This window comes from Gekko japonicus, unplaced genomic scaffold (genome assembly GCF_001447785.1).
Source record: "Gekko japonicus isolate JY-2015 unplaced genomic scaffold, Gekko_japonicus_V1.1 scaffold960, whole genome shotgun sequence".
NCBI classification, from domain to species: Eukaryota; Metazoa; Chordata; class Lepidosauria; order Squamata; family Gekkonidae; genus Gekko; species Gekko japonicus.
In genome coordinates this window covers 97,456-109,136 of record NW_015160866.1, presented here as the reverse complement: position 1 = coordinate 109,136, position 11,681 = coordinate 97,456, and the positions used below count along the sequence as shown (strand labels likewise).

General features: G+C 40.0%; 1 protein-coding gene across 1 annotated transcript in view; it reads left to right on the top strand.

Moving 5' to 3' along the window:
- DNAH8 (dynein, axonemal, heavy chain 8) overlaps positions 1-11,681 on the top strand; it is a 262,658-nt gene that overhangs the window by 184,454 nt on the left and 66,523 nt on the right. The window contains exons 71-74 of the mRNA XM_015422004.1: positions 427-564; positions 3,592-3,719; positions 4,904-5,075; positions 8,750-8,905. Coding sequence (XP_015277490.1) covers positions 427-564; positions 3,592-3,719; positions 4,904-5,075; positions 8,750-8,905 — 594 coding nt within the window. The remainder of the gene's footprint in view (positions 1-426; positions 565-3,591; positions 3,720-4,903; positions 5,076-8,749; positions 8,906-11,681) is intronic.

Genomic DNA, 11,681 nt, shown 5'->3' with positions numbered 1-11,681 from the left:
AAACCGTCCCGGGGGGGGGGGGATTGGGATTTCCAAAAAATCCCAGATCCAAATACTTTGCCAGCAGGGTATAATGCCTTAGAGTCCACCCTCCAGAGCAGCCCTTTTCTCCAGGGGAACTGATCTTGGTCATCTAGAGATCAGTTGTGATAGCAGGAGATCTCAAGGTGCCACCTGGACACTGGCAACTCTACTCTTAGTGCTTCTTTTGATTGCCAGGCAGAACAAAATCAAGTAGGCCTTTTCTGAGTGTAAACCTTTTTGGGAGACCGTTTCCTGTTAGCTAGCTGGTATTAATCTAGCTAATACAAGTTTTGGTTTGTTTCTCTGTTTTTAATAGCTCTAATAGAAAAAAAAACTTACAAACAGTTGTAAAAGAAATAACCAAGTTCTGAAAAGCTATTATTGCCTCATTTTTCATTTCAGACCAACTTGGCAAAACAAGAGGGACGTTTGAAAATAGCAAATGCAGAATTAGGAAAGGCTCAGGCATTATTAGATGAGAAACAAGCAGAACTGGATAAAGTGCAAGCAAAATTTGATGCAGCTATGAAGGAGAAGATGGTAAAATAGATCATTTTGTAAAGCATAACTTTGTTTTTACTATATGCACTTAATTTCTTCAAAATAGCATTAAGTGAAATGTTTCTTGCTCATTAAGACAAATCTTGACTATGGTTACCTAGGTAGTTACTATGTTATGTAGAACTTTTCCCTTTGGGGCAAAGTTGTGGAAAGCTGAAGCAAAATCCAGATATGCTGGTATTCTAGAGGGTCTGAATCCACTTGTCCTAGATGGAGTGATGTTGGCTTTTTCAGAGCAGGTTAAGAGCTTGGGGTGCTTGTGAACCCTGCCTTGCTGTTTGAAAACTAGGTTAGCATGGTGGCCAGGAACACCTATCAGTTGCATCTGCTTCACCAACTGTCTCCTTACCTAGACTCAGCCAATCAGGCCATGCTGACCCATGCTTCTGTAACCTCACAGTTCGATTACTACGACATGTTCTATGTGGGGCTGCCAGGAAACTACAACTGGTCCAGAATTTGGCAGCCAACTATTGTCAGGAGCTAGTGGCTGGGAACGTATTTTGCCCGTTTTGAATCAGCTACATTGGCTGCCAGTCTTTTTCCAAGTTTAATTCAAGGTGCTGGTTATGATCTGGAGCTACATATCTGAAGGACCATCTCTTTCCACATGTCCCTTTGCTCCAGCTAGGCTTGTCACGCAGCCATCTGTTGGCTATCCCACCATTTTAGGTGGCCTGTCTGGCACTGACCAGAGCCTGGGCCTTCCATTATGGCTCTGGTTCTGTTGAATGGGCTCCCTGAACTAATGAGGGGGGGTCCCTTCCTTGGAAATCTTCAGGAGGTGCTGCCAGGCCTGCCCATTTGCCAGGGCTTTTGTAGGGGTTTGAATCGTAGACATCTTTTAGGGGAAGGAGGGGGGAGATATATGGGGCTTGCTCTTTTCTTATTGGTTTTAACTGAAAACATTCACTCATTGTAGGCTGCTTTGAACAACAAAGAAGTGTGGGATATAAATGTTTTAACAAACAAACAAATAAATGGCAGAGAAACAGAACAACTACGATTTAGCTGACCATCACCAGAAGGAGCTTCAATGGAATCCCTTATATTATTCCGTGGAGACAAAGCTCTTGAGGTCCTACCTGCGTAGGCTTCATTTCTCCCTTGTGATTCCTACATTTTAATGAAATACAAAAATGGGGAAATAAAAAGGAAAGGGATACAGTTGACAGTGAGAGTTACTCATTGGCTTTTCTTTCTTTCTTTCTTTCTTTCTTTCTTTCTTTCTTTCTTTCTTTCTCTCTCTCTCTCTCTCTCTCTCTCTCTCTTTCTTTCTTTCTTTCTTTCTTTCTTTCTTTCTTTCTTTCTTTCTTTCTTTCTTTCTTTCTTTCTTTCTTTCTTTCCCTCCCCCACAAGTGGGCTCAGGGTGGTCACAACAGTTGTATCACAACACTATTGCAAAAAATAACATCATAATAAGAATGCTAAAACATACAGTTTAAAACAGATTAAAATCACTACAATAAAATGGCAGACCAATTCATGGGAGTCCAGAATGCCTCCTGTGGGTGCAACTAGGTGATCAATAAGAACCCAATTTGCCAAAGAGTGCTGTGCAGATTTCTGTATCACCGAGGGGCCATTAAGTAGGACAGTATGACCAAGGGAGGCTGAAATGGTCGGACGTCCACTGCCTCAGGCATTCTTTGTCCTTCCTCTCGAGGCTGAATAGGGATCCAAAGGGGTTAATTTGTTGTTCTGACAAGTTTACATGCCATGCCTTCTTACTTCTGACTATCTTCACAGTCTGTTGACACTTCTGCTAGTGTGCTCAGGTCTTCTGGCCCTGAAACAGGAGGGATACAAGATGAAAAGCAGTGGCACAGCAATATATGAAAACAAGAAAAAAATGGATGTGCCCAAATTTTAACACCAATAATCAATGAATTTATAATAGTAAGACATATAAAGTACTCAGAACAAATTTTCCATAAACAACAGGTAGAAATTCACTGGTAAAGTTGAATACAGGTAGAAATTGTACAACAGATCAAGGACTTTTTTGAATTTATTACAAATTGTTTGTGGAAAAACTCCACCTGTGGATTTCTACCTATATTCAACTTTACCAGTGAATTTCTACCTGTTGTTTATGGAAAATTTGTTCTCAGTACTTTATATGTCTTACTATTATAAATTCATTGATTATTGATGTTAAAATCTGAAAGAGGAGGGAAGCATCTGTCAGTTCTAGCTGGAAGTCCCTCCTCACACTCCCCATATCTCCCCTGCTTTCTCAGTTGGCTTCACCCCTGCACCTTCCTGAATATTTGGAATAGGTTCACTGGAGGTCTATTACTGTGGCTTTCCTCCAAGAGGTGACGGGGTATGGGGCCAATGTGGTGATTTATGCTGTATTAACTGGTACATTTTTGCTTTTCTTGTCCTCAAGGGGAGTCTTACATGCTACTATCTTGTCTTTCCTCTTTAGTGTGTGTGTGTGTGTGTGTGTGTGTGTGTGAGAGAGAGAGAGAGAGAGAGAGAGAGAGAGAGAGAGAGAGAGAGAGAGAGTGTTCTGGCCATAATTCTGTACCACTACATGAAACTAGTACATGGATGATGATAGCCATCTTTGCTTCTTTTCACCTGCCATTGTTCTTGTATCACTCTGTCATGATTGCTGTATTTTGACCTAGAAGGAATGGGAAGACCCAACACTTGATGGGGTCTTGAATCTTTGGCCACTTTCAGTGCCATCCTAAGCAGTGTTATAATGGACTTAGAAGGGTGTGACTGTGCTTAAGATGGCACTGTAAGGGTCCTAGACCTATTGCTGTTTCTGGAAAGGCCAGAAACTGAAGAGAACCAGTAGTTAAGAATATTTGTTATCAGCCATGTGTTGAAAATGCTATATTATATTTCAGCTCCAAACTAGCAAATATAATTTGTGCTATACAGGCCTTAAAACATGTATTTGCTTTAAAGAAGTACCGGTAAGTGCAGAAGAGCTATCAGGATGCTCATTTGAAAAGTGTAATGTCATGTGTGATTTCTTCATTTCAGGACCTTTTGAATGATGCAGAAATGTGCAGAAATAAGATGCAGGCAGCCTCTACACTTATAGATGGCTTGAGTGGAGAGAAAATTAGATGGACCCAACAAAGTAAAGAGTTCCGAGCCCAGATAAACAGGTACAGCATTATATATGCCAAGTAACAGGGCAACATTCATTTTAAAGCTTAGTGTCTTTCTAAAAGTGACACATTTTGGCTCCAATGGTACTTAAAATGCTTCACTTGCTGAAATGGTACTTAAAATGCTTGACTTTGATACTGACACTCTCTGCTTGATTTTGTACAACACCTAGTACTTTCCTTCCTAAGTATTTTAGTGCCTAGAAATTGGTTGCACAGTATCTTGTGCAATCAGAAACGCAAATGGGGATTAAGTATGACTTAGTGCAAGCCCCTTCCACTCTGAATCCAGCCCACTAATTCAAGATGAATAATGTTAACCTTTTAATACACTCAATGTATTAAATTCCTGATTCATTTACACTAATATAGATTTACACTAAAGGCACCTAATCTTAGACTGAAGCAGCAGACCAAAGTTCAAGTCCAGTGGCACTTTTACGACCATTTCAATTTATCTGAAAAAGTGTGCATGCACACAAAAGCTTATACCATGAATGAAATTTTGCTGGTCTTAAAGGTGCCGCTGGACTCCAACTGTGTTCTTTTTCTTACACTAATATAGACATTCATTTTTTCTTTTAGAGTCCCTTCTTCCTTTTGGTAGCTAGGAGCACGAGCATTACTTCCAAATTGTCTCAGGCTCTCATTACACAAGGCCCCTGACATGAGTCAGGCCAGGTTTCCCTGACTTGACTCAGTTAGATGTTTAAGAAGTGTTTCACTTTAAAAACGTTTGGGAGGAGGCCATTTTCCCGAGTTGGGGAGTGTCATGAGAAGAGGTTTCAGCCTCCCTGCTTCCCATTGCACTCTCATTGCTCTTAAGGTGAGACCCCTCTTGAACGTCTGACTGAGAGTCAATTCAGGGAATCCCAACCTGACTCACATCTGGTGTCTCGTGTAATGGTCCCTCAGTTCCAGTGGTTTTTCTTTGCTTTCTGCCTGCAGTATAAATCAGTGATGCTGATGATTAAGGTACTCTGGTATCCTGACTTCTATTGAGTCAGCTCACTGAAACAAGGGTTAGTGCTAGCAGATATTTCATCTGCTTAAACAGTCAGTCATGTGGTTTTAATACATATTTCCAGTTTTAAAACTCATAAGTAAAACAGATGTCATGCTTAAAAAATGGTTGTACCACATAAACTGAAAACTCATTAGCATATTCATTATTTTTTTAGACTTGTCGGAGATGTTTTACTGTGCACAGGGTTCCTGTCATACTGTGGCCCTTTTAATCAGATATTCAGAAATCTTTTGCTTAAAGATTTATGGGAGGCAGAGATGAGAGCCAGGAAGATCCCTTTTACTGAAAACCTGAACCTAATTTCAATGTTGGTGGATCCGCCTACGGTAGGTCTTAATTTCTGTTAATTTTTTGTGACTCTAATTTTTATTGATGTTTAGTGTGTAAATTATAAGTGGTATCAACTTGTCTCTAACTTATTTGAACAATACCATCTCTTTAGTCAAGCACTGGAACATAGTTTATATAAAGCCTTGCTAAACGTGATTGCTATTCCTGTAATGAAAATAGGATCCTGAGTGTTCTGTGAGCGGGTGCATGGAGGGAAAATGTGAGGGGAAACCAGTGAGACCTGAACCCTGGGGCAGCAAGCCTTTTAAGTTCCATTGTTGCAAGAGTTGCACAGCATTCACTAAAGTTTGTTTGTTCCACGCTTCAGGTTAGAAGCAGTAAATATTACAATTACTACTGATTGCTATCTATAGTTATTTATTATAGAACAGTGTGCATGGTATATTAAAGAGGACAAGAAGACAGGACTGAGAACTGCTGTTGCATAGAGATTAGAGTGTTGGATTAAGACTGAGGAGACTTGGTTTTAAGCTGTTAGCAAAGACAGGCAGTATATAAAACTTTTCATAAATAAATAAATCCCCACTCTACTATGGGTCAGTCACTTTTTATCTACCTCACAGGATTGTTGTGAGGATAGAATGGAGGAGGGAAGTACTGTTTATATCACCTTGAGCTCCTTGGAGGCAGGGGAATAAAACTGTAATAGAAAGACCCCTGCCTGAAGAGTTCTGGGGCAAATTATGGGATCACATTGGAGTCCGATTATTGCAATGCACTGTTGCGGGGCTTTCTGTGAAGCGTTAGTTGGGACAGAATGCTGCAGCAAGATTGCTGAGTGATGTCAGGTTCTCTGTGTCTTGCCATTTTTGAAAGAATTACACAGGCTGACAATGTGTTTCTAGTCCCACTTCAAAGTGCTTTTTATTATCTTTAGAGTCCTGTACAATTTGTCATGAGAGTTCCTAAAGGCACCTAATAAAATCCATTCTACCATTACTAGAATAGAGTCACAGAATCCAACCCATAGTTTCTTCACAATTGTCATCTTACGAATTTCCAGAAATGTATCTTAAAGTAGAAGGAAGAGTTACATGAAATACATATGTAGTCATTACTGTTTCTTATACCTCTATAAGAGAAAACTGTTCAGTATGTAGCACACAACATGTACAAAGTTCTTATTGGGCTGGACCCTGCTTACAATGTCCATTGCACAAGGGGGGCAATGATTGCTGATCCTCCCCTCCCTTGGCAGACCATGAACCAAAGCTATTTCTGGGTGGTCTCCTGTCCCCAAGGAGCAGCATTGGGGAGATGTAGGGCTGCAGTGGGAGGAGGAAGAGAAGGAGATCACAATTCTGTGGACAGAGTTTAGGCAAGATCCAAACCATTGAGTCCATCCCTGACTTAAGGATAGTTCACACACAGAAACCTGTGGGTGATTTTAAAGTAATTGTATACATGCTGTCACGGCTCAGGTGGGGTGTCACCTGACGCTGCCACCACTCTGGACTTAGGATCCCTTGAGAAGGCCTAGAGCACCCTCCCAAGATTTCCCTTTTGACTGAATAGTAGGCGTGAGGACTAGGCAGAGTACAAGGAAAAGGTTTATTTTATAGGAGGTCAAACAACAAGGTGCAGAATAACAGTAAGTGGGTGAAAATAAAATAAATCAAATGCCCTTACGCGTCTAAATATACTGTCCCTAGTTCACTATCTGCAGTGGCCTTAGACTACTCACCCTTCCCTCAGGATGAGGGTTTCTTCCCTGCAGCAGCCTTCCTTCTGGCTCTGCCCTCTGGGAAGAAGAACAGCTTTTCCTGCTGCTCCAGATCTTTTATTCCAAGCCCTTCTCTTTTCCTATTGGTCAATTTTGGCTCCAAAACCTCTCAGGGGCTTCTGGGAGTTGTAGGCCCAGCCTTACCTACTGCTAGCCAGGCTCCCTGGGCCTAGTAGGCCTCTGGTGGCACAGCCCAGATCACGACACATGCAAACAAGCCTACATGTAAATTAATGTACATTGAGAGGACTAGGACACAGAGAGTGTTTCTATGATCACAGGAGTAATTTTGCTAACTGCTGTTATCATGGAAATGGCTATAGCTGTCTTCATATAATAAAACACTTCTGACCTTGTAGCAGATAATTTTGCAGTGTATTGCCATTTATGATTTGCTATAAATTTAACCTTATGAAAAATAATTAAACACAGTAATTCTTAAACCTTGTATATAAAAGAGCCCCAAACTCTATGGCATTTTAAAAATGAACAATAATATCATTTGGCATAAAATTTAGTATCACTGTAGTTGGGTGTTTAGAGGGGGCTGTTTTTACAGCAAGAACAACACTGTTTATAAGCAAATACATTTTCAGCTGTACACTAAGATTAAGTCAATAAATGGCAATTCTTTAGTAATCTGTTATTCAGGTGCAAAGAGTCCACCTGATACATCACAATTTAATTTTAAAACTCACCAGTTTTCAAAAGTGGCCTGTTCAGGGCACTATAATAAAACTTCCAATCCTTGTGAAAAGGATGTGTGTCAAGTTACCATGATCTATGTTGATGGGGCTCCTGTTTAAGTATGGGGGAGAGAAAGAAAAATAAGGGATAGAAGCCAGACTGTGTGTTTTTATGGCTGTATATAGAGGGAGAGTGCATAGAATAAATGGACACATAGACCTTGGTATACATAGTTACACGTAGATGTGTACATGTGTACATGAGAGATATGAATATGAGTAGAGACAATGAGTGGAGTTATAGAGCTCTACTGTGGTCTTACAATGGTGGTTTTTCTGGCTTGAGGATATGGTAGCTCATCAATCAGCTTTTCAGAACTGAGATATCCAGATGTTAAACCTACAGGGCACTATTGCTTTAAGCAGGGGTCCCCAACGTGGTGCCCATGAGCACCATGGCACCCACTGACACCTTTTCTGGTGCCCACCAAGTGTTTTTAGGAAGTGAGAAGGGTCAGTAGGGCTTCTGCACAGCAAGGTTTCTGACTGACGATTGAAGATCTAATTGGCTGTGCAGATTTTTAAAAAATGTTTTGGCAGCAGCTGCCACCACAGCACAAGTATCTTCACTGTGTTATGAAGTTAAGCTGGGACAATCATTTTTTGGCTGGCTCTGCCTCCTGTGTCTCTACCTCCTTTTTTTGCTGCACCCACCATGCTATGTCAGAATTACAAATGTGCCCACAGGCTATTTAAGGATAATTTAGCCTGGATTTAAGGATAATTTAGGATAACATTTTCAGACCCAAAGTAGTTGTTATGGCTAAAGACCTTAAAAATATCAAAGCTGATAAAAGGTAGGTCTATCTTTCCTTTGTGCTGTGATCAAGATGGCTGTTGTTTCACTGCAAATTATTGTCATTGTGTTCATTACATCTTTAAATATACACCTGAAAAACAAATAATTCTGTTAGATCAAGATGGGTAGTCATATTTGTAGCAGCAGAAAAGAGTAAGAGTTCAGTAGCACCTTAAAGACTAACATAATTTGTGGTAGGATTTGATCTTTCGTGAGTCACTGCTCACTTCTTCATGTATCTGAAGAAGTGACCAGTGATTCACAAAAGCTCATACCCTACCATAAATTTTGTTAGTCTTTAAGGCGCTACTGAACTCTTACTCTTTTTTCTAAGTAATTAAGTATTATTTACTCAGGCAATGACTTCTTCTCAATATCTAGATTAGTGAATGGAACCTACAAGGGCTTCCAGGAGATGAACTTTCAGTTCAAAATGGCATTATTGTCACTAAGGCAACAAGATACCCTCTTTTGATAGATCCACAGACACAAGGTAAAACATGGATCAAACAGAAAGAAAAGGACAATGAGCTACAAGTAAGTGTTGCAAGTTTTAAATAAAAAATGTATGTTTCTTCTACCTGCAAATATCTGGTGGTGTTCCCCCCCCCGAAAACACATTTATAGTAAATATGAGTAAACCTTACACATTTACACTGTTGAAATATTTACAATAATTTGTTTTGGGATGGGTACCCCTTTCCAAAAAAGTCTGTGTCCTGAAATCTTGCTGATCAGTCAGACATTCATTCTGGGGCAACTTTGATTTCTTCTGATAGCTTCACTTCCAGGTATGTGTTTGATGTCTTACCAGACTTTTCCTGTGTCACACCATTCAGATAAGTGAAGCAGTTATACTCAGACCTCTTTGGTATAAGTATTTGATCTTCTTCGTGGTCTCTGTGCTTCACACGAAGGGCTTGTGGTACCCACCACATTTATTTGGGCATTTAAGATATTTCTAGCCCATTTTAGCATATCCATTAACTTCCCTGTAAAAGTTCAGTTTACAAGTGACTAAATAAAATTTCAGGACCAAAATTTTTCCACATGAAGTAGTCACAACACTGATATTAAAAAGTGTCCAAATGTCACAAGTTATTTTGAGAACCAGAACTCAAGAGACAGCAGCTTTTTGAAGTAAGGGTAAATACAATTACAGCCCTTGAAGAAGTCATACTTGTTTAACTGCACCGGGCATTCCCCAAATCAACTCGTGTTTAGCGTTATCATCTAGTCAGACCCCTAAATGGCCCCCACCCACAAGCCATGATCCAAATATCTTTTGGGTCCCGAGACACCTTGGAAATAAATAACAACAACAGTAACTTCACTGCACAGAGTTCCACATCTGTTGACATCTATATATCTAATAGCCAAGGTGCCCCCTGCATGCGGATACTTATTTCCGCACATCAGGGGCCCCTGGGGGGGAGGGAGATGCCTGCCCTTCTGGGCATGCTCACTGGGGCTCCTGGGCATGCTCAGTTGGGCCAGGCACGAAAATCCTTTTAGAGAACTTGCTAGGCACCGGCAGATCCAGCGCAGGCGCACTAGATCCCATTGGTGTGAATGCACAGATGACCACTCGAAGATCACCAGTTACTGGTAAGCAACCTGTTTTTCTCTTTTTCTCTTTCTGTATTATATCTGAAGGGCTTGTGGTACCCACCACATTTATTTGGGCATTTAAGATATTTCTAGCCCATTTTAGCATATCCATTAACTTCCCTGTAAAAGTTCAGTTTACAAGTGACTAAATAAAATTTCAGGACCAAAATTTTTCCACATGAAGTAGTCACAACACTGATATTAAAAAGTGTCCAAATGTCACAAGTTATTTTGAGAACAGAACTCAAGAGACAGCAGCTTTTTGAAGTAAGGGTAAATACAATTACAGCCCTTGAAGAAGTCATACTTGTTTAACTGCACCGGGCATTGTACTTTGATAAATTCTTCAACCTCTTTCCAGTTTGAGGTTCAGTTCTCTTTTTGCTTCTTTGGAGATGTCTCTATTGTCTCAAGAATACCTGGTTCACATATGCTTTGTGTTTATTTGCTTTACACATACAAATTGATCCACAAAACTATAGAGACAATCAGTAAAGTCTGGTTTTGTGACATATGAAAATATTCATATGATTTGATTTCAGATCAGAAATGAAATTTTACTTGCACATTTTCATGTAGGTCTTATCGACTGGGAATCAGGATGGGCCAGTGTATAGAGTCATTTGGGCTGTTCTAGACTTGAGACTCCTGAATTTGAGCACTTGCATCCTATAAGCATGTACTCACAGGGTGTCCTTGGATAAATAATTTTCAGCTTCATTGCACCATCTTTAGAATAGCAATCTCCCTCTTGCAACCCAAACTAACGTTAAAACTACGCGGGTTAAAACACCCCATTCATCACCAGGGGCAGGAGGGGTTACAATATCTAAATTTTCAGCCCCTGCACAAAAGGAGCTACAATCACTTGTGCAACTCTCCGTAGCCGAAGCTGTGGATCCTATAAAAATTTCAATTAAGAAAGTGGAAACAAATATGGAACAAATAAGAGAAAAATTGAGAGTATTCTACAAGCAATACAAACACTCATTTCAGAAAATATAAAACAAATTTTAGAATTGAAGGAGAAAACAGAAAAGATGGACTCCAAGATGAAAAAGATTGAAGAAGAAACAAGAAGACTTGATTTGAAGCAAGAGGAATACAAACAAGAGTTGATTAGGCTTCAAGTCGATAAAGCAGCATATGTACTGAGATTCCAGAATATTCTTGAGGAAAAAGATGAAGATATTGTCAGAAAAATGGCTAAGATTTTATTAGATTATATGCATGTGGAAGATGAAGAGATCCTAAAGGAGTTTGATTAAGTATTCATGAGAAATTCAGCATATGCGAGACGAATGAAAACTCCAAGGGAAGTACAAATTCGGTTTGGCAGCAGTATTATTAGAGATAAAATCTTGAAAGATGTAAATGCAACACCATTGAAGATGGATGGGAAGGAAATAAAAGTCTGGAAGGAAGCCCCTTGGAGGGTAAGAGAAAAAAGAAAAGGATACATCAAATTGACATCACTTCTGAGGGAAAATGACGTACAATATAGTTTGCTCCTTCCAGAGGGGGTCACTTTTATTTTTCCGACGAAAAGGTATCGGATAACATCTTTATTTAAGGTGGAAGATTTTTTGGCTAAATTTGGAAAAGAGATGGGCGCGGAGGAAGAAGAGGACTTAGAAGAAGAGGAGGAGGAGGAGGAGGAGGAACAGAGACCGCAAGAAGAAGGAGCTATAGGAGGGACAAA